Raw genomic sequence first — 19,832 nt, 5'->3', positions numbered from 1 at the left:
AGCCTGGGCTGCTGTGAAATGGGGAGGTTGGTGGCCCTGCATGGCACAGGGGGGTTGGAGCTTCGTGATCCTTGAGGTCCCTTCCAACCCAAAGCATTCTGTGATTCTATGATTCTATTTATAAGAATGTGTGGAGATACTGTATATAAAAAATGGCTCAAAGAGTGGATTTGGAAAAATTGGTTTATCTACCTGTTCTAATAGCTATTAGAAAAATATTTTTAAGATTGATTCCTGTAAGTATGTAAGAAACAGCTCCCTCACAAAAAAACAAGAAGAGACATAGTTGGAATGTATTTTAGAAAACGATCAGACTGTAGCATAACACAAAAATAATGAAAAGATATTGACAGTGGCATCTCTGAAGCAGAACTGCTGTATACAGACAGGGAATTTACTACGTATTTTCAAATGATGTCCTGTGAAACTACGCACCCAAGCATTAAGAATTCCAACTGGATGAGCTACTGACCTGCACAACAAGTGGATTTGCATTTCTACAGTGCTTGTGAAGCACTGGAGAGTTTGGTTTCATGTGAAGCATAGTTTCCAGCTCTTAGGGTCAGGCAGCACCATCCAATCTAACTTTGCTGCATATCAGCCCCTGCAAATTTCCTTGAACTGGTTCTCCAAATTCCATAGTTGTGGTTGAACCGGAGCACAGCCTGGTTCACATCTCATCTTGATTTTAAAATTTCCACTCATGGGCAATCTGTCACAAGCATCAGTTGAATTATTTCAGCACTTAATTACATCGTTAAAAACCTATGCCTTATTTCTTGATGGAATTTGTCCAGCCTAAAGGTCAAGTTGGATACTAGGAAAAAGACTCCTCTCACCAAACCTACCTACACACATCATTCTGTCAAGGTACAGACGAAGGTACTTCTGCAACATGGTTCATTTGACCCCATTCACACATCTGCCCTAGGACAAGATAAATTACAGTCCCAAAGCACTTATTTCTCTCAATAGGAAATCTAGTTAATGTGCTCAAATACAGGTGTTCGTGTCTAGCCAGAAGGAAACCCACAGTGACTACTGTTTCAATTTGAATGTTAAGACTGAAAAACCCCGAAAGTTGAGATTTTTCTTCTTTCCTGTGCCCTTAAAGACTGATTACACAACACTTTACTCAGCTCGATAAGAGATTAAGCACCATGTACATCTCTATGTCGGGAGGTTTTGGTCTCTCCCAATTTCTCCTGGATCTTTGAGCTCTCTCCAATTTATGGTTTTTATTAAAACATGAAACTGAGCAGTGTTTTAGCCATTCTTACACAGAAGAAAACCCTTCCCTTTTCCATTCCTGCCTGTCCAAGGACTGCATCCAGCCTTCCAGCTCTGCACTGCCTCCATCACATTCCATGGATTTCTCAAGACTCCGGGATATTCTTTCAAAATCCCTTCTTTGCAAGATACAGCCCCAGAGTCTGCAAACATAGCCCATTTTCTTAATTCGCAGATGAAATACTGAACATCTGGCTCTTCTGGAATGAAAATAGCTTGTTTGCACTTCATTTATCAAATGGTAACTCAGTAAATCTCCGTCACTAACTTGTCCTCTTCATTACTTCACAGTCTCCAATTAACTTTTTCTTAAAAATACTTGACAAGGAAACTAGACCCTAAATAAACTATACCTGGAGAACTGGAAAGCTTAAGAATTTGCTATGTAAATGTTCCAGTGACCCAATACACTCTACTAATGCAGAGCTCCAGCCGTTCCACCTATGTCTGTATTGTGCCATGCAGGAAAGCCACAGTGCCATGTTACACTGCACTTGACTCCAGATCTCTTCTGCTCTCCAACAAGGAACCCAAGAGAACTAAGACATAATATCATTATGTGTGTCTGCTTCAGTAAAACTACTCGCAATGATGTGAACCTGACCCAACAGAATCATCTCTTCATAGCATGGAACAGAGGGTATGATGTTGAATTCTACTGACACGTCTTGAAAATACTTTATGGCATTCCCATGTGCAAAGCTTCCTTGCATGGTCTTAAGGAACAACACAGGTGAGGATGTCCAATCCTAGATGTCCTGGGTTTGTCCTTCTAGAAAAAGTTTTGAGACTTGATACTGCAATGTCAGAGTCTCAGCTGTGATGGTGAAGTCAGAGCTGCCCAACCTCTCGTGCTGTTGTTGAAGTATATGGCAAAAAAGCACTAAAGCCAGAAGGTTCCTGTTGATGATGGGCAAGTGAATACTGAATCAGTTTAAAGTACAGAATATATATCAGTTCAAAGTCTTTTTTTTTTTCTTTAAATAAATTATTAGAAATGTTGAATTCCAGTTTCTTAAAAGTAGAGCTTATGAATTTGGGTATTTTTTCCCCATGAAAAGTAAGAAATACAATGGGTTGCTTCAGCAACCTAAAGGAAATTGTGCTTTGATGAACTGGGAAGTGTGTAATAAATTACGGGAAGCAAATAATACTGCAGATTGTAACCTTTGCTCTCAGACATGGCAGAAAGTGTTTCTTACCCCATAATACAACCGATAAAGATTCTTGGCTGATTAACTCAGGTCTAGTTACCTTTTCATGCCCCTCTGAGATCCCTAATGTGAAGTTGCCAGATCAGGCTGAATTTGGATAAACTGGAGTTCTTCATTGTCTGCCATTACCAAATTCTTCATCTCTGTTCATTAAGGATCTTGTGGCCACCACAACCACCAACTAAGCATATAACATGGGTGCCATCTCCAGCGTTGCATGCCCTCTATGTCTTTATGCTCACATTAGTGTCAAGGCCTGGGGCCCCAGCACAGGAAAGACGTGGAGCTCTGGGAGCAGGTCCAGAGGAGGCACTGAGATGTCAGAGGGCTGGAGCAGCTCTGTGTGAGGAAAGGTTGAGGGAACTGGGCTTGTTTAGCCTGGAGAAGAGAAGGCTGTGGGGTGACCTCATGGTGGCCTTCAGAGCTTGAAGGGAGCGGATAAACAGGAGGGGGAACGGCTGTTTGTGAGGGTGGGTGGTGATGGGACAAGGGGAATGGCTTTAAAGTGAGATAGGGGAGGTTTGGGTTGGATATGAGGAGGAAGTTTTTCATGCAGAGGGTGGTGAGGCACTGGCACAGGTTGCCCAAGGAGGCTGTGGATGCCCCATCCCTGCAGGCATTCAAGGCCAGGCTGGATGTGGCTCTGGGCAGCCTGGGCTGCTGGTTGGCGACCTGCACACAGCAGGGGTTGGAGCTGGAGGAGCGCTGTGGGCCTTTGCAACCCAGGCCAGTCTATGACTCTATGATTACAGCCATACTTCACCTTTTTCTTTCCAGATTAAACTCAGTGGCACATAACAGCTTTTCTCACTCTTTGTCCAGTTTCTAATCTTCTTGATGAGGAAGTTATAGAAATAAGTTTGAGTTTTTGATGTGCACATACTCAATGCAACATAGCACATCTTCTGCCTCATCCTTTCACAGGAACAAGCAAAAGGCAGAGGAACTTCATCAGTAATTCTTAAAACTTTTCTGTGCTACGAGTCCCATAGAAAAATTCTTACACTTATTGGATAATTTATGTAATTATGTCGTTTTTCTCATAAGTCAAGAAACACCATCTACCCTTATTTCTCCTTTCTAATCTTACCAAAACTTGGCATTTGTCTTCTCTATTTGTATCATTTGTAACAAACATAGCATCGTAGAATCACAAAATTATAGAATGGCCTGGGTTGAAAAGGACCACAATCTTCATCTAGTTTCAACCCCCTGCAGGGTCACCAACACCAGACCAGGCTGCCCAGAGCCACATCCTGCCTGCACAGGCTGATACAGTTCTATATCTTAACTGATATTCTTATATTGAAAAACATTAGTAATTATTGTGATCCCTTTTTAAAGTTAAATGACAATTTGCTTCTTGTATGTAAACTGGAAAGCAAACACAGAAATCAGAACTGCCAGCTGCTTTTGGTAACTTGAATCACAGAATGGCTTGGGCTGGAAGAGACCTCAAGGACCATCAAGTTCCAAAACCCTGCTGCAGGCAGGGTTGCCAACCACTTATATAATTGTGCATCAGAATCAGTACTTCTTTATTATGTGAACTGCTTTCAGCGTGTTCTGAAGAGCTGAAATTAATCGCTTTGTGTCAGTTCCTTGAGCCAACCAGTTTTCCTCTCTTGTACCTCCTTATCTCTTTTCATCACCTAACTATTCAGTTAGGAAATTATGGATAAAGATGGACCTTTTCTACCAAACAATTAAATCCCAAGCTGTTTGAAGTGGCAGCAAGCATATATCTTTCCATTTTTATTCTTTTTAAACTCCAGGCACAATGATGACGCTGTTAAAACTTTGTTGTTAACAGATGCAGAAGAAAGGTTATGCTTTTCCTCTGACGCACCTAATCTACACTTTAAATGTAAGTTATATCTTTTGATGGTCTCACAAGACTTACGCCTTGTATCTAAACACCAATTAGAACTACAGGCTTCTTGATGGCAAAGAGCAACAATTTGTCCCCGCAGTGAAAAAACAAACAAATCCAAACCCTTCACCACCAACAAAATTAAGTCGGTGAAATTAATATGTCTCACTTCCAGGTTGTTTGTATTGCAACAATTCTGCATGGAGACAGCTTGCTTCCAGCAGTTTTATCACCTTCTGCAGTAAAACTAGCACATGCAGATCTCCAGAGAGCTTTATTTTCTTCTGCTGTCTCAATTCCTTACCATCAAAAGTGGCAATCCTGTCAGCACATCGCCACATTTAAAGTCTGTGCCAGCCTGAAATGTTGTGTTTGTACATCAGATCACCTCCAGGCTGGGTGCCAGCCTCTCCCCTACCTACTTCTTGTACAGGCAGCATAACTCTTTGCAAACACTGATTGTGGGATCATTTCCTTTGTGCCTGCACCATGCCACATTTAAAAGTCTATGCTCTGAGTGATTCAGCCACTACAAGCAATACTGGCATTTAAATGATACAAGGTTAAAAGCATGACGTTCTTACCAGAGCCCTGGGCTATGGATTTCAGAGCACAGCTTTTTAACCACACTGGGTTCAGCAGTCATCCAGCAAACACTCTGAAGGAATCCTGGCTGAGGGATGCTCTCAGGGCTTTAATAGTTCCTAAACTTCAGGTGACAGGACGAGGGGAAATGGCCCCATGTTGCACCAGGGGAGGTTGAGGTTGGATGTCAGGAAACACTTCTGTACAGAAAGGGCTGCTCAGCACTGCCATGGGCTGACAGGGAGGTGGTGGAGTCTCCATCCCTGGCTGTGTTTCAAACCGTTTGGATGTGGTGCTCAGGGCCATGATTTAGCGGAGGGCTGGTAGAGTTTGGTCACTGTTGGACATAATGACCTTTAAGGTCTTTTCCAACCTGAGCAATCCTATGATTCTATGATTCTAAACTTTACGAAAGAACAATTTTTACCCATGTGCATATTAACTAATACAAAAACAGAGACACTGAGAAGTAAAACACCAACGAAAAAAATCCATCCCTATGTTCTCTCTCCTATAAAACAAAGTGACATGGAAAAAAAGGGTGGTATTTGTAACACTACATATCTGAGGAACTTATTGAGCAAGGTCTGAATTATTGTGGGTGATATAAGTAGGGCTAAGGAGCTGCTGGTTTAGAAGCAAGAGAGCCATCCTACAAAATGTGGCCCAGAAGATACAAGGGATGGATTAGAAAGAGTGGCTGAGAGTTCATCTTAAAGAGGGCACTAGTCACATCTGTAAGTGCAGCACTACACAGTACTAAAAACCTGACAGCTGCCTGCTTGGCTTTATTCTATTTCTAAACCCATACATTCCTTTCATGCTTTTTCCAGATTCTTCTATTCCTTTCAAGAGTTCCCCTTAACTTAATGGCTTGAGTTCTGTGACAACGCACTACTGATCCAACACAGCATCTTCCCTCAATCCTTGAAGATCTAGATGTAACTGCATGCACAAACCACGCGTATCTATTTCTTTGCCTCTCTGCACCTCTGAGAGTTCTTTCCTCCCACTTGCATTCTCCTCCATTTTTTCTCATACTTTTTATCATAGTTAAAAGTTATGCAGATGACTTATTTGCTGAAGTGAGGTTTATATGATGAAGGATGCCCCATTCCTGGTGGTGTTCAAGGCCAGGTTGGATGGGGCTCTGGGCAGCCTGATCTAGTATTAAATGTGGAGGTTGGTGGCCCTGCCTGTGGCGGGGGGGTTTGGAACCTTATGATCCTTGGGGACCCTTACAACCCAAACCATTCTATGATTCTATGGCTTTATAAAAGAGAGAATAGGCAACTGGAAATGAAAACAGCAGGTAATGGGAACTGCGAAGAAATATTTCCACCTAGTCCTGATACTCACAGATTATTTTTTATGATTCTTTTTTTATGTCCCCTTCCAGAATAAATGCTTCATCCCACGTATTTTCCCTCGTTGCAAAGGGAGAGACCTGTGATGCTGGAGCTAACTGGGGGCAGAGCTTCTCTCCAAGCTCAGGGCAACAGCACAGGTCTGTCTAATGTCAGTGATAAAAAACAACATCGAAAATGGAGATCCTGTTCACAAGAAATTAAAAGTTCTGCGTCACTTTCCTAAACCATACATTAATCCATGCAATAATCCCAACTCAAACAGTTGTATTACATGATTCTCGAGTTCTCATAATCTTTCATCTAGACAGTTCACATCCTGTCCTACAAAGCAGTGCAGCACTGCTGCAGACTTTTCCACAGCTGCTGCATGTCACATTGAGCTGCTTCAGTCCCTGTTGTAGGTGAACTGACAACTGTAAGTAATTTTAGCTCATAAAGCACTTCTAAATCACTCAGGAAGAAAAACATGCATGGGCGAATGCTTACGATCCAGGGGAAATAGAAAGAACTGTGCAGAACACAACTGCACCATCTTCTCTTGCAGTGTATGATGGTGTCAGTGCAGAATATTGCTCAAAATCTAGCAGACCCATACAAATATGGAACTGCAGGGAGCACAGCGACTATTCCAAGTATTGACAAGTTTTAAAAAAAAAAATTAAAAAATAAGATTTTTTAATTATCAAACTGCCGTTCATTAAGGTTTGTACCATACATCCTGTATGGCTATGTCACTGCCATTACCAAAACTAATGTGAATTTTTTAAGGGGGGTGTGTGTGTTTATGTATCTTCTCTTTCAGTAATGCTTTGGAAAGGTTCATTCAGTTACCTTCTTTTTCTCCTAATATGTGCTGTAGAATGAAATTTGCTCACCTTTCCCTTCCAGCACATGCCTCTGTAGCTGTATAATTTTTCAGATTGCCATGAGCAAAGAACCAGAAGTCAGATTCTCACTTGTATTCTTATAACTCTGAAGAGGAATAAAAGAATATATACTTTGTTGACAAAATAGCATATTCTGACCCCAGGACCCTGTCACATCAGTACAACTGGATGCAAAAAGCCTCCGTACAGCTGTGAGTCTGGATCACAGAATCACAGAATGGTTTGGGTTGGAAGGGACCACAAGGATCACGAAGCTCCAACCCCCCTGTGCCATGCAGGGCCACCAACCTCCCCATTTCACAGCAGCCCAGGCTGCCCAGGGCCCCATCCAACCTGGCCTTGAACACCTCCAGGGATGGACGGGGCATCACAGCCTCTCTGGGCAGCTGTTCCAGCACCTCACCACTCTCACAGCACACAACTTCCCCTGACATCCAACCTCAATCTGCCCTCCCTCAACTTCAAACCATTTCCCCTTGTCCTGCTGCCATCTCCCCTTTCCAAGAGTTGACTCCCCTCCTGTTTGTAGGTTCCCTTTAGGTGCTGGAAGGCTGCAATGAGGTCACCCTGCAGCCTTCTCTTCTCCATGCTGAACAAGCCTAGCTTCCTCAGCCTATCAGCCAGGATAAACAGCTAAGAAAAGATAATTATATAAGGCTTAACAAATTAGGGGCTGCTTTGCATTGTAAGAGAGATGAAGTGAATTGACACCTCAGAGCTTACTTATTGTCTTCTCCCTAACAGAGCTAATAAACATTTTGTCAAATCTGTGTATTTTTTATGATCACTCACACAGCCAGCTGCTCTGTGCTGTGCTAACAGCATCCCAGGCCGGCTGGGATGATGGGAACAGCACAGTGATTCCATGCCATTGCCTCCTGCCTCCTCCGACCCTCATCTGCACCACTGGAAGGCCTTGCACACTGCTCCCAACAATTCATGCACTGTGCTGTGTGCTGAGACACTGATGGATGTGCGACCCAAGAATTCTAAACGTCCCCACAGGATACCAAATGCTATCCAGACCGTTTGTAAACGCTTTCCCAGTGCTGTGCAGAAAAGGAGCCAGTTCTCTTCGAATCTACTTAAGTGACATTTTTCTCTTATCTAAGAATCAGTGTTTCTGTTTAATAAAATCATCTGGGCAAGTTACTGTTTCATCAGCTTATGCCTTCGTTAATAAATTCTGCTTGAGCGTTAAGATTACCCCCAGTAGAGACAGCTGGGAAACTGCAATATAAAGTCAAGCAGCGCATTTAATGACCAATGAACTTCTGGAAACTTAGTCCAAAATTATACATCATTGTGTCAGACGCTCTTAAGCAATACGCAGTTTGCTCTCCCTCTTCAGAAACATGAAACCCCCTGAAACCGCTACCACAAATTGTGAACCTTTTAAATTACTGCCAAGCCACCTGCTTTTCTCCAGGAAACTTCATAAAACTCTCCAAATTAGTAATGTCATTAAGTAAAGCTTACAGAACTGTTGTTATTCTGAAGGAGCATTAGCTGTTTAGCTTAAGGAAACCAGTAGGGATTTCTATCAAGGACAGACCTGTCAAGTATATTGAGGAACCCTTTCCAAGTGAAATGCTCCAAAATATCCTCAGAAATGCGATTCTTTTACATTTTAATCTTTCTGGGAGAGAATTGTGTTCTCGGGATTAAACTCATATCACAAAGAAGTTCAATTCAGGAGAGCACGTGGAAAAGCTCTCGGACTGTTTGAGCGTCTTCAATCGGCACAAAGAGCTCCATAAATCAAACGCCCGGTCCTGCATTTTTGAATGGCACTGGAAGAAATAGTGCTCGGGATGGAGGGGAAGAAGGAGCCCGATTTCCCCTGGCCCTTCTCTTTTTTGAATGGCCCTACACACAGTGGGCGAGGGTGGATTATAGGAATGCCTTCTGTCTAGGAGTCGGCCCGAGACGTACCATCTCATCTTGGAGCAATTTATCCAGTCCGATGATTTAGAGGACAGTCCAGTGGCACCATTTTTGGAAGGCAGAAGCAGAGGGGAAGGGATATAAATCAAAGGTGACTGGCAGGTAAAGGATATATGCAGCAATCAGCCAAATCATGTGCACGCTGGCACAAATTCAACAAGATCATTTATAAAAATTTTAAGTCAGGAGTACACAAAAGGGGGTCTGGTGCTAACTAAATCCACAGATAGATTACACGCCACCGAAATAAACACTTCCAGATGCTGGCACACAAAACCCTTTTACAGAAAGAAATGTTTTCTTTCATAAATCTGAAAGGAGGAACCTTGGGGTGGGGGCTGGGAGGGAAGGGGGCAAGATTTCCACACTGAGATTGGACTTCCTGCTGCTTTATAGAATCATAACTCCGATTTTTCAAACACACGGGGTTAACACTACAGAACAACAAATAACTGCAGACAATCGCTTGAAGCACAGACAAACACTTCACAAGATTCTAATTGCTTAATGAAATAAAATGTTGGGTTTGGGGTTTGTTTTTTCTTTTCTTTTTTTTGCTTTCCAAACGAGGAGAAATGAAAAATGTGTCAAGTTGACTTTTTATATATCAGAAAACAAACACAGAACAGAAGGAAAAGTTTTCAAATGCTTTCTGACATCAGTACATACATTTCATTCTGGAAAGCTGATGAAGAATGAAATTCTGACTTCTTCCAAATCAGTATCAATTGATTTTGATTATCAGCTGGGGCAGCACATTATTTACAGTACCCTAAATATCACAGATGTTTGGTTTGATATGATTCCAGCGCACCTAATTTCTTTCAGAAACTGTATTCAAAAATGTGTATCACTCAAGTGCTTTAGAAAAACTTTGATGTAACATATCCACTTTGTGTATACTGAAACAATTACCAAAGACTGTATTCCAAAGCCTTTCAGACTACTGTTCTGGTTGGAAGTAGGCAGGAAGGAATTCCTTTCAGTCAAGAAGAGTAATTCTTTGACCAAAAGTGAAGCTGACGTTTTTCTGAAGTTTGGGGCACCTGAAAGTAATGCGTTTTCCCAAATTTTCAGCTCTGTTTAATTCGCTTATCTCTACAAATATCATACTGACTCTTTATCAGAGATTCATAAAATGACCACAATGCTCATCTGGCTTCAACCCCCTTTCCCCCCCGCTATGTGCAGGGTTGCCAACCACCAGGCCAGGCTGCCCAGGGCCACATGCAGGCTGGCTTTGAATTAGGATGCTATAGGTGTAGAAGCAGGGCTGTTTGAAGGGCAAATCATGCAGGTCTTCAGCCCAGAGCATTCCCTGGCATTCCATGCTCTTCATGGTGGGAATGCCAAAAGCAGCGACATAAACATAGCTTGGTAAGTACTCATTGTTTCATGATGCTTATGCAATTTTACGGGGCTGACATTTTTAACAAGAGAGGGTTTAGACTAGCAAGTCATTTCATGCTGAAATTACCTGGGGCCTGAAGGAGCATTTTCCCAAAAAAAGTAAATACCCAAACAAAAGTTGGTTATACCCTCTGTTCATTCAACACGCTCCATTTACGCCGCTGAATAATGGCCACTGTCTTCTGCAGGTCTGTGCAGTATCACAGTTTTCATTAATAATCTCGGTTTCTCTTTAGCCAAACATCAAAAACACTTCATTTCAGAACTAGCATAAACCAGAGGGGACAAAGGATCCGTTCGGGGAACACTTTCCCATCCAATTAGCACTGCTGTAGCTTTCCCTCTCCCTTCAGAGCACAGGATGCGATTCTTCTGAGCAGAATGCATCTCAAGGCCATAAATGCCACTGCAAACGTGCATTATTCATCAGGTGAATCATGTCAGAAATTGACTGTTCATATCAAGGTTTCAGATATCTTGATCGCAGATTATTTTTTATTAATGAGGTATTGTTTGTTACTCCAAGTATTAGAAATAAACTCTATTCAAGTAAGCTGGATGTGGCTCTGGGCAGCCTGGTCTGGTGATTGGTGACCCAGCACATAATGGGGGGTTGAAACTAGATGACTGTTGTGGCCCTTTTCAACCCAGGCCATTGTATGATTCTGTGATTCATTTTATAGACAAATATAAATCCATCTCTGAATGTAAAAAGTCTGCTAATCTTATGTAGGCAGATTTCCCATAGAGTTTTGACTGAATAAAGAAGTAAGACTGAGCCTGCAATGAATTAGTGGCCACAAAAGCAAGAGGATTTGGAAGCTGAGATGTAATTAGGAAACTACAGTATCACAGAAACAAATAGCACAACTGGAATAGTATGGTTGAGGACTACAGGCTTTTTAGAAGGGATAGGAAAGGAAGGAGGGGTGGGGGATTTGCCCTCTGTGTAACAAGTAGGTAAACTGAGAAGAGCTGCCTCTGAGAAACAGCCCTAATCTGGTTGAGAGCTTGTGGGTTAAAATCAGAGACTGGACTAAGACATCTGGTGGTTGGGTCTACTATGGCTGACTGATCAGAGGAGCCTGTGAATGAGGCCTTCTTGTTCAGGTACAAGTGGCACTGTGCTCAGAAGATCTCATTCTGATGGGGGATTACAGATACACAGAGATCTGCTGGGAAATCAATGCAGCACCTGCAAACTTTGAAGCAGCCTGGGCTGCAGCAGTGCTCTGAGTCAGCCAGCACAGCTTCAGCAAGGGCAGATTGTGCCTCACCAGTTTGGTGACTTTCCATGACTGACTGAGAGCAACAGTGGACAAAGAAAGGGCAATTGATATCATCTACCTGCACCTGTGCAAGGTCTTTGACATGATCCTGCACCACATCCTTATCTCTGAATCGGAGAGAGATGGATTTGAAGGCTGGATTAACAGGTTGATAAAGAAGTGGTTGGATGGTCATACTCCACGAAAGTCTGGACCATGCTTTACATTAGGCTGCAGTAAGCACCAGTCAGTACTGTCAAAAGACAATATATGGATAAAATATATGTCTAGACTACCTCAGACATGATACAACACAGAATAACATACAGTACACTTGCTGCTTTCCACTGTGGCTTGCGCTTGGAGACAAAACCTAACTGCTCTAATTACGTTAGTCATTTTGACATAGCTATTAAGGTCAAAATATATGCAAACAGATCATTTTCACTACTTTAATGTTAGTTCTCATTTACCATATGATTATAAAACTTTCAAAAAGTGCTCCTTTTGTCCAAACCAACATCCATCAAATGCTGCTAAAGGAAAAACCACACAGCTCAACTGTTCCTCCAAAACTGCATCATTAGGAACACCTATCACCAGCTCAGATGGAAGAGCAAGGACAATCATGACTAAACAGTAAAGAGAAGAAAAGTTGTCAGACAAATATTCCTGTTGGTGTCTGACAAATACATAATAACCATCCTGAGAAAATAACCCCCAAATATTCTAATTTGTTTTTTAAGCAAAAATGGAAATACAATACCACATATGTGGATGAGTTTTGTAGAAGTAGTGAGTGATAAAACTCATAGCAACAGTTGTGTTCTCCTCTTTGGAAACAACATCAGTATTTTGAAGTGTTCTACAAAAAACAAAAGTTCTTCACCTGATTTTCTTTTTATTTCTGAAAGAAAGTTATCAACTAAATAGTTGATAAGTAAAACTAATGTCACCTTCCCAACTCCATTAAGCTTCAACCCCTCAAAATGAAGAAGATACAGTGAAACTAAATATAGTACATGAATCACAACCCAATTATATAGGAAGATTTTAGTTTGTACGTCTCAAACTACAACAGAATGAAAAATCAGAGGCTTGGAGCCCCTGGGAACATTTTGAGTCTAGGTCAGTTAGGGTCAACTCATTCTCAAAGTGGAATGAAGTGGAAATGAAGTGGCAGCGGTCCTAGAATCAAGACCCTAAACTTTCAGGTGGAGAACCTAGAATCCTTGGAATCCCCATACTGGATGTAAGCTCCCACATTCCTTCTCACATACACAGAAGCACAGAGTTAGAGGACACCCATTATCCTATAAATTACTTTGGTTTTCTAATTACCAGAGTCAGTCAGGGACAAAGGAGTTGGCATGGAAGCACGTGCCACATGTACTTTGAGGAATTCCATATGGCAGGGGTTTTTGAAGTCAACAGCATCCCGGGATCAGCATTCAAATAAAATTTGCTTTGTTTCTGCCCTTGCCACTCATTTTGGTGCCTTTCAAAGAAGATCGCCAAACACAGCATGTCAAACATAACTCAGTTAAAGCCAACGAAACTCTGCATGGATGACAACAGCAGAAATTTTGGCAGTTTGAGGTGTTTGTCACAATAATGTTACAAAAACCCAAGTACCACAGCAACTATTATCTCTACTAGTACTGTTCACCTCTATAATTGGTACAGTACTTGGAAATACTCAGTTCCTCACACATCCATCTAACAAAACCAACTGTTACCTAACAGTCTTGAAATATTGGATGCGGCTCTGGGCAGCCTGGGCTGCTGGTTGGTGACCCTGCACACAGCAGGGGGTTGGGACTGGCTGAGCGCCGTGGGCCTTTGCAACCCAAGCTGTTCTATGATTTTATGACTTATTTTTTTCACTCTGGACGATTTACAGCAATTTTCAGATGCTAACATCACTGGTTCTGGGTCAATCACTAGTCCTGGAGGACCTCATTTAGGAAACACACCTGAAAGGTTTCGGGAAACCAAACAGAAGAGCACACTGGGACTCCAACCTCAAAGAGTAAGTGTAATCTTAAATTCATATCAAGTAAACCATTGGATGCTAAGTATAAAATGACACTGTATACAGGGTATATACAGGAATACCTCCTTTCTGATGTACTGTGAAGCTGTTATGATTCCCAGTCAAATGAATTCTTAGACGCAACTCATTGGTTTTTTTGCACTGGCCAAAGGGTTACAAAAGCCCTTTTACTAGAAAATCTGAAAAAATGGAAAAGAGTTGGGAAAATGGGAAAATACATCACCAAAACTCAAACAAAACAAAACAAAAATTCACTCAAATTAGAGAAATTTAACCTCTCCTTCAAGGACTTCTTCACATGGGGCACTACTTCAACAACATTGTTTTTTTTATCCAGACGTATCAGGAGATCTTCCAGTTTTCATGCAATTCTAAAGACCATTGTGTCCTAATTTTTGTAGCATTTGGTAAAAAACAAGGCCCCTTGTAATCTGTATTAAAAATACTTCTACAAGAAGTGCTTTCATCACGGTGAGCTCTGATGATCTGTGTCTAAACAAGCATGGGTGAGATGTATCAGCACTCTTACAGCAGGTCCAGTTCTTCCTATAATCAAATATGGCCATTTCTTCAGATTCAAAGAATCGTATGACATAAGTTAGGTTCATTTTCTAGGTCGTGCAAAAGCTTCAAAATAACTTTAGACAGAATCTGAGGTATTTTTTGCAGAATCAGAGGGAAAAACTATATCCGAAGGAATGGAGTTGCACTCATTTTTGTCCTCTGACAAAAAGCTTCCATGAGATCCCATGACTGATGGCGTTCAGAGAGGAATGCAGCCTGCCCATAAGTGAACCTAACTCTGAATGCCTCCCTCCTAAAGTCCATCCCCAATACATGGAACTTTCTTGATGAAAGATCGCTTTGCTTCCAGATGAAATTAGAACTAACATCTACATATGTAAGGTTGTTGCTCCTCTGATATAGCATGCCTGGCTGTTCTGCTGTCAACTGGATGGCTGAAAAGAGGAGATACTGCCTAAGGAAAAGCCAAATAACCCACACCACAAGGAGGATGTAAAGTGGGAGGATAAACACAAGAGTAGAACAGTCTTTTAGAAGTTCTCTTCTGAACTGTGTCAAGTATATCCAGACTAGCAGAATCAAGGTCCATACAACACAGACTACATGGTGAGTGCTTTAAACACTTTTTAGAGAGTTAATTTTAGGTGTGCATCCGCAAGTTCTCAGGTCAAATATCAATAATGCATCACTGAAGACCATGTTATTCATGTCTTAAAGAAAGTTCCCCGTCTTGTAACTGACGGAGGAGAAGGAAGGCAGGAGCTTTTCTCAATATTAGAGCCTGGTGTTGAACCTGGAGAATGTCTTTGCCGTTACGCATGGCTGTTGCTACTTGTGAGTCACCAGACAGTGCAAGAAATTAGCTTTAGTTTTAGAACTATGAAATCCTAGTGGAGATTATTCTCCTTCAGCACCTGGGACTTAACCTGAGAATGTGGCACGGCTTCATGCATCCCTGACTTTAGGCATGGTCACGTTATAGGAAGTGGAAGAAAAGGTATAAACTGGCTAAAAACAGTGGAAAGGTGATTTAAATATGCCAGGAGAGTACAGTAAAGCAGCTCGCTGCTCCACTTTCAGAAACAATGAAAAGGTGATGGAAAAAAAGAAGATTCAAAACTATACAGCAGAGAGACAAACAAAAGGCTGTTAGCAACCACATCTGCAGGCTTATAGAAAGGCTGTTAGAATTTTCTTCTCTGCTTTAGGATGCAAATGGGATTTTTCATACAGAGAACATTGATTTTTATAGCCTCTCATAATTTTGAATGAAGAGGTATATATACTATATGAAGAGGTATCACAGTGAAGAGATACTTTGCAGACCCAGGTTCTTAGTCATTTCTCCAGATGTACTGCTGATTCAGACTCTATTGGTACAAAGAACTATGTCTCTTAAAAATTCAGTCCTGTGTATACATTTTAGGGTCTTAATGGAATATAAACCTCATAATAATTGTTATTTCTGTAGTGGGACAGATTCATTTACTTTCTTGCTTCTGTAATGGCAATGCTAAAGCAAATGATAAAAAGACATCAGAAAATTTAGTAGATGCACAGAAAAATTGTTTTTCTTTACTTAAAACAGACCCTGTATGGGCACCTGTGGTTTATAAATTCTGATCTGACATGGAAGGTCAATAGTCTTAAGAGAAACAGAAGAGATGACATACACATGTATGCTGCATTTCCTATTCCTAAGTTCTCTACAAAACATACATATGCCCCATCCCTGGAGGTGTTCAAGGCCATGTTGGATGGGGCCCTGGGCAGCCTGGCCTGCTATGAAATGGGGAGGTTGGTGGGGAGTTGAAGCTTCGTGATCCTTGAGGTCCCTTCCAACCCGGGCTGTTCTGTGATTCTGTAAAAAACCCTGAGGTGGAAGAGATGAAAGCTTGATATCACTGAATTTAATGACATATGCCTTTGGTGAACATTCAATACTTCTCTCAATCATTCACTAGGTTAACTCCCATCTTTGTCAACGAACGTAAGCGTCAAAAAGAGGATGATCAAAATTTTCATCATAGGCTTCACTGATTTGGCGTCTCAGTTTAAAAGCTGTCATAACTCATTTTTCAGGATGCTGCAAGTGACTGTTGGCTTTACAGGCTTTAGTTAGCTGTCTAGAAAGTATGCAGGTTCAACTGGTAGCCTAAATTCCAGCCTAAGTATCATGCCTAACACCACATAAGTCATCCATGACAACTGCAGAGATAAATTCTAGCTTTCCTGGCTCCCACGGTGGAATCTTTGCATATTACAGTTTCTGTTTCTCTACTTGTCCTTGTTGTTTACTTCCTGCCCTCCCAAAACAATAACAGACCGATGGATCCAGCTGTCTAAGCTTAGGTACCTCGTGCAACTTAAGATGTTATGGGATTCACGGCTGCCTAGTGGGTATGACAAGGAACACAAAGGAGATCTTTCTGGGCTAAAGATACAAATCTGAAATGTTATTGCAATACATCTGTCTTTAAGCAACCAAATCAAGTCTGAAGCATCCAAAACAAGTACCCCCAAAAGCGCACAGATGTCACACTCTGAGGAGCTTATCAAAAAAGTCAGAATCTGAGAAGAAAAGCCACAAACCAGCTCAAGCCCCATCACTGTTGAGTGGAAAGATGATAGCAGTGGGAAAAAAGACTTCAGACAGAACAACAAAGGTCAACTGAGTCTACAAGTTACAGTTGCGGCAACCCATCTTCAGGCATTTGTTTCTGTGTACTTCAATGCAGCCACCTTTGGGAATCTAAGTTGAAATGCTCTCATGACTGAGTGCTCAGCTTCTTCTACAAGCAGACCTTGATCTGCATGAGTATACTCTGAGCTTCAGTCCACTGTTATCAAGCACACTGCCGAGGTTCAGATATTCAGTATTGTCTCTGACTGGTCCCTACTGAATATTCCCAATTATGGGAAAATTAGGGATCCTATGCTGCTTCTACAAATCAGAATGCTACTTCTGAAATGAATCCCTCAAGCCACGCCCATTAAAATCACCTTTTAAAACAAATTAGAGATTTGAAGTCTCTAATCACTCTGAATTAACGACTGGACTCTGATAAAACACAGTGGATAAAAGGAAGAGCATTAGCCCCAATGAACTTCTCACTTGCATGCCAGAGAAGAGAACGTGGGACAGGACAGACAGCAGTTTTCCAGCTCTTAGAAGCACTGAACCTGCAGTTGCTCAGCATCACAAGAAGCCACAAGAAGCATTACTGAGAGAAGCCACTTTTCCTCCTGGTTCAGTCATCCCACGTAGAGGTAATGCAGGCATACAAAGAAACTGTTGTGAAGGTGGTGGCAACTGGAGAAAGCAGAAGACCGTTCAGAAGCAATACTGCCATGCCTCTGCCCCCAATGGCGAGGTAAATTATTTTTTAAATCAATAGTGTGAGAGCCTGGCAATACAAAAAGGCAGGGCTGAAGGAAGCATCAGCCTACATTCAGTTTATGCTTGTGCTTTCTACTTCTGTAAGGAATTTATGGGAAGTTCGGAGTAGTTTCTTTTAGGATAACTATGATTGATAGCAGTGAAAAATGGAGAGACTGGCAGATCCAGATGCATACATTACAATACTTTTCACAATGCTCCTTATGATTATTTTTTACTTAAAAAAGGAACTGCATTACACGTCTACAACTTCTGTATATTCTACAAGATTATCCAAGATTCCTTCTCTCTTTCTTGGCTTGTTTAGTGAGAATTTACAAATCTCATTAACCCTGCTGACAGCAGGTACTGTCAACAAATTAAATTGTTTGGCTAGTTGGAAACTTTGGGGAATTCATAAGACTAAACTCTTCTCTGTTTTGGACTAGAAATGCTACTGCAAATGATACTAATTTGGCATTTGTGAGGAGCAAAGGAGAGAGGTAATATTATGTAAAGAGAATTCATTACAAATACGCATCCGCTGAAATTAATAACCCCAACACCTAATTCTGTTCACAGGCATCATTTTGACACTAGGGAAACCATAACTTCACATACGCTTTTCAGTCTTGTTTTCTTCCTGTTCCCAGCTTCTGAAGTCAAGTACCACTGTTTCCTTGATATTTCTGCTGTTCCATATAGATTTCATGTAAATAAATTTCCTTTGGATTCAGAATCATTTTCCTCTAGTAAAATCTCTCCAAAAATGTTCAATTTCTTCCTGATTTTAGGAGCTGAGATCTAGTGTTCTGGGTGGTTGTTTTTTTCCTATGACCATTTCTCTGACTTTCATTCTTTTCTAGATTGAGATGTTTTGAGGTAAGTCAGAATATTTGTCACACAGAACAGCAGATCACAGAAAACGATCCTAGTTATGACATTAGAGCCTGACTGCTTACACATTTTTATCAGCTGAGAAATTTAAATGAAAGATTTTTTTTGGCTGCTCTGGACAACGGAATTGCCATTTGCACAGAAAAAAAAATGATGGCAAAACCTCATAAGCCATCAGTTACACACACAAACTCAGTTCTAATGCATTTTAGTTGAGGTTCAAAGTCGTCTATAGAAACCGATCTCTTCTTTCTCCAGCCCTAAATGTGTCACTTGAGAGTCCAGCTTCCAATAAGAGCAGTAATGGACACACAACTAATTTTAGAATATAAAGTGCTCCTCACCATTTTGGAATACATATAATTTAAAATAACTGTAAGCCTGAACTTTGCAAAAACAGAAAATTCAAGCACTAACAACAACAACAACAATAAAAAAAGCATAATTTGTAATTGAAAAAAAATAATATTTAAAAGAAAAACAAAACAAAACAAAACAAAACCTTTTTGTCCTTCCAAAAAGAGACAGAAATTACAAAGTTTTATTTCCCGGGAGAACGATGCCACTTTTATAAAAGAAAATTACAGTCACCACAAATTGCTCTCAACAATTCCAAAGCTTCTTCATTTGACCACTTGAAAATCAAAGTTCTTTAAGATTATAAATATAACTTTTTATAGCTCTGTTATTACGTACTGTGAATGGGGATAGGGGGCCAATCTTGTGGCCGTAGCGCCGAATGGCCTCTCTGATGTGGCTGGGCTGGATGGCATCGCTTTGAGCCTCCATACCACAGGCTGCAGCGCTCTGCAACAGAAAAACACATAAATTGTTACTAAATCAAAAACACACAACAGACCTACAGTGCATAAAGTATGAAAATAAACCTTTATAAGATCGACCAATCTTTTTTTTTTTTTTTTTTTCCTAAGGATACACATCACTGCTGCCACACAGCACTTTAGAGAAAAAAAGCTATTAACAAATCAAAGAGGACTTTTACATGAACTCTGCTTAAGAGACCCAAAGAACACCATATTTGTCCTCTTAAATCTTTCGCCTAGTGCTGCTGTATGTTGCAATTGAAAAGAGCAGCAAATGTTCTAAGTGAAATGAAAGGGTCATATAAGT

At 41.1% G+C, this 19,832-nt stretch overlaps 1 protein-coding gene across 4 annotated transcripts in view; it reads right to left on the bottom strand.

Annotated features, from left to right (window-relative positions):
* The window catches only part of SUPT3H (SPT3 homolog, SAGA and STAGA complex component), a 268,403-nt gene that overhangs the window by 35,219 nt on the left and 213,352 nt on the right, over window positions 1–19,832 (bottom strand). For all 4 annotated transcript variants that reach the window (XM_052693150.1, XM_052693143.1, XM_052693167.1 and 1 more), the window contains one exon: window positions 19,398–19,508. In XM_052693150.1, the coding sequence (XP_052549110.1) occupies window positions 19,398–19,508 (111 nt within the window). The remainder of the gene's footprint in view (window positions 1–19,397; window positions 19,509–19,832) is intronic.

This window comes from Tympanuchus pallidicinctus, unplaced genomic scaffold (genome assembly GCF_026119805.1).
Source record: "Tympanuchus pallidicinctus isolate F22 unplaced genomic scaffold, pur_lepc_1.0 scaffold1, whole genome shotgun sequence".
NCBI lineage: Eukaryota > Metazoa > Chordata > Aves > Galliformes > Phasianidae > Tympanuchus > Tympanuchus pallidicinctus.
Note: the sequence above shows the minus strand (reverse complement) of the source record. Positions and strands in the feature narration are given on the sequence as shown.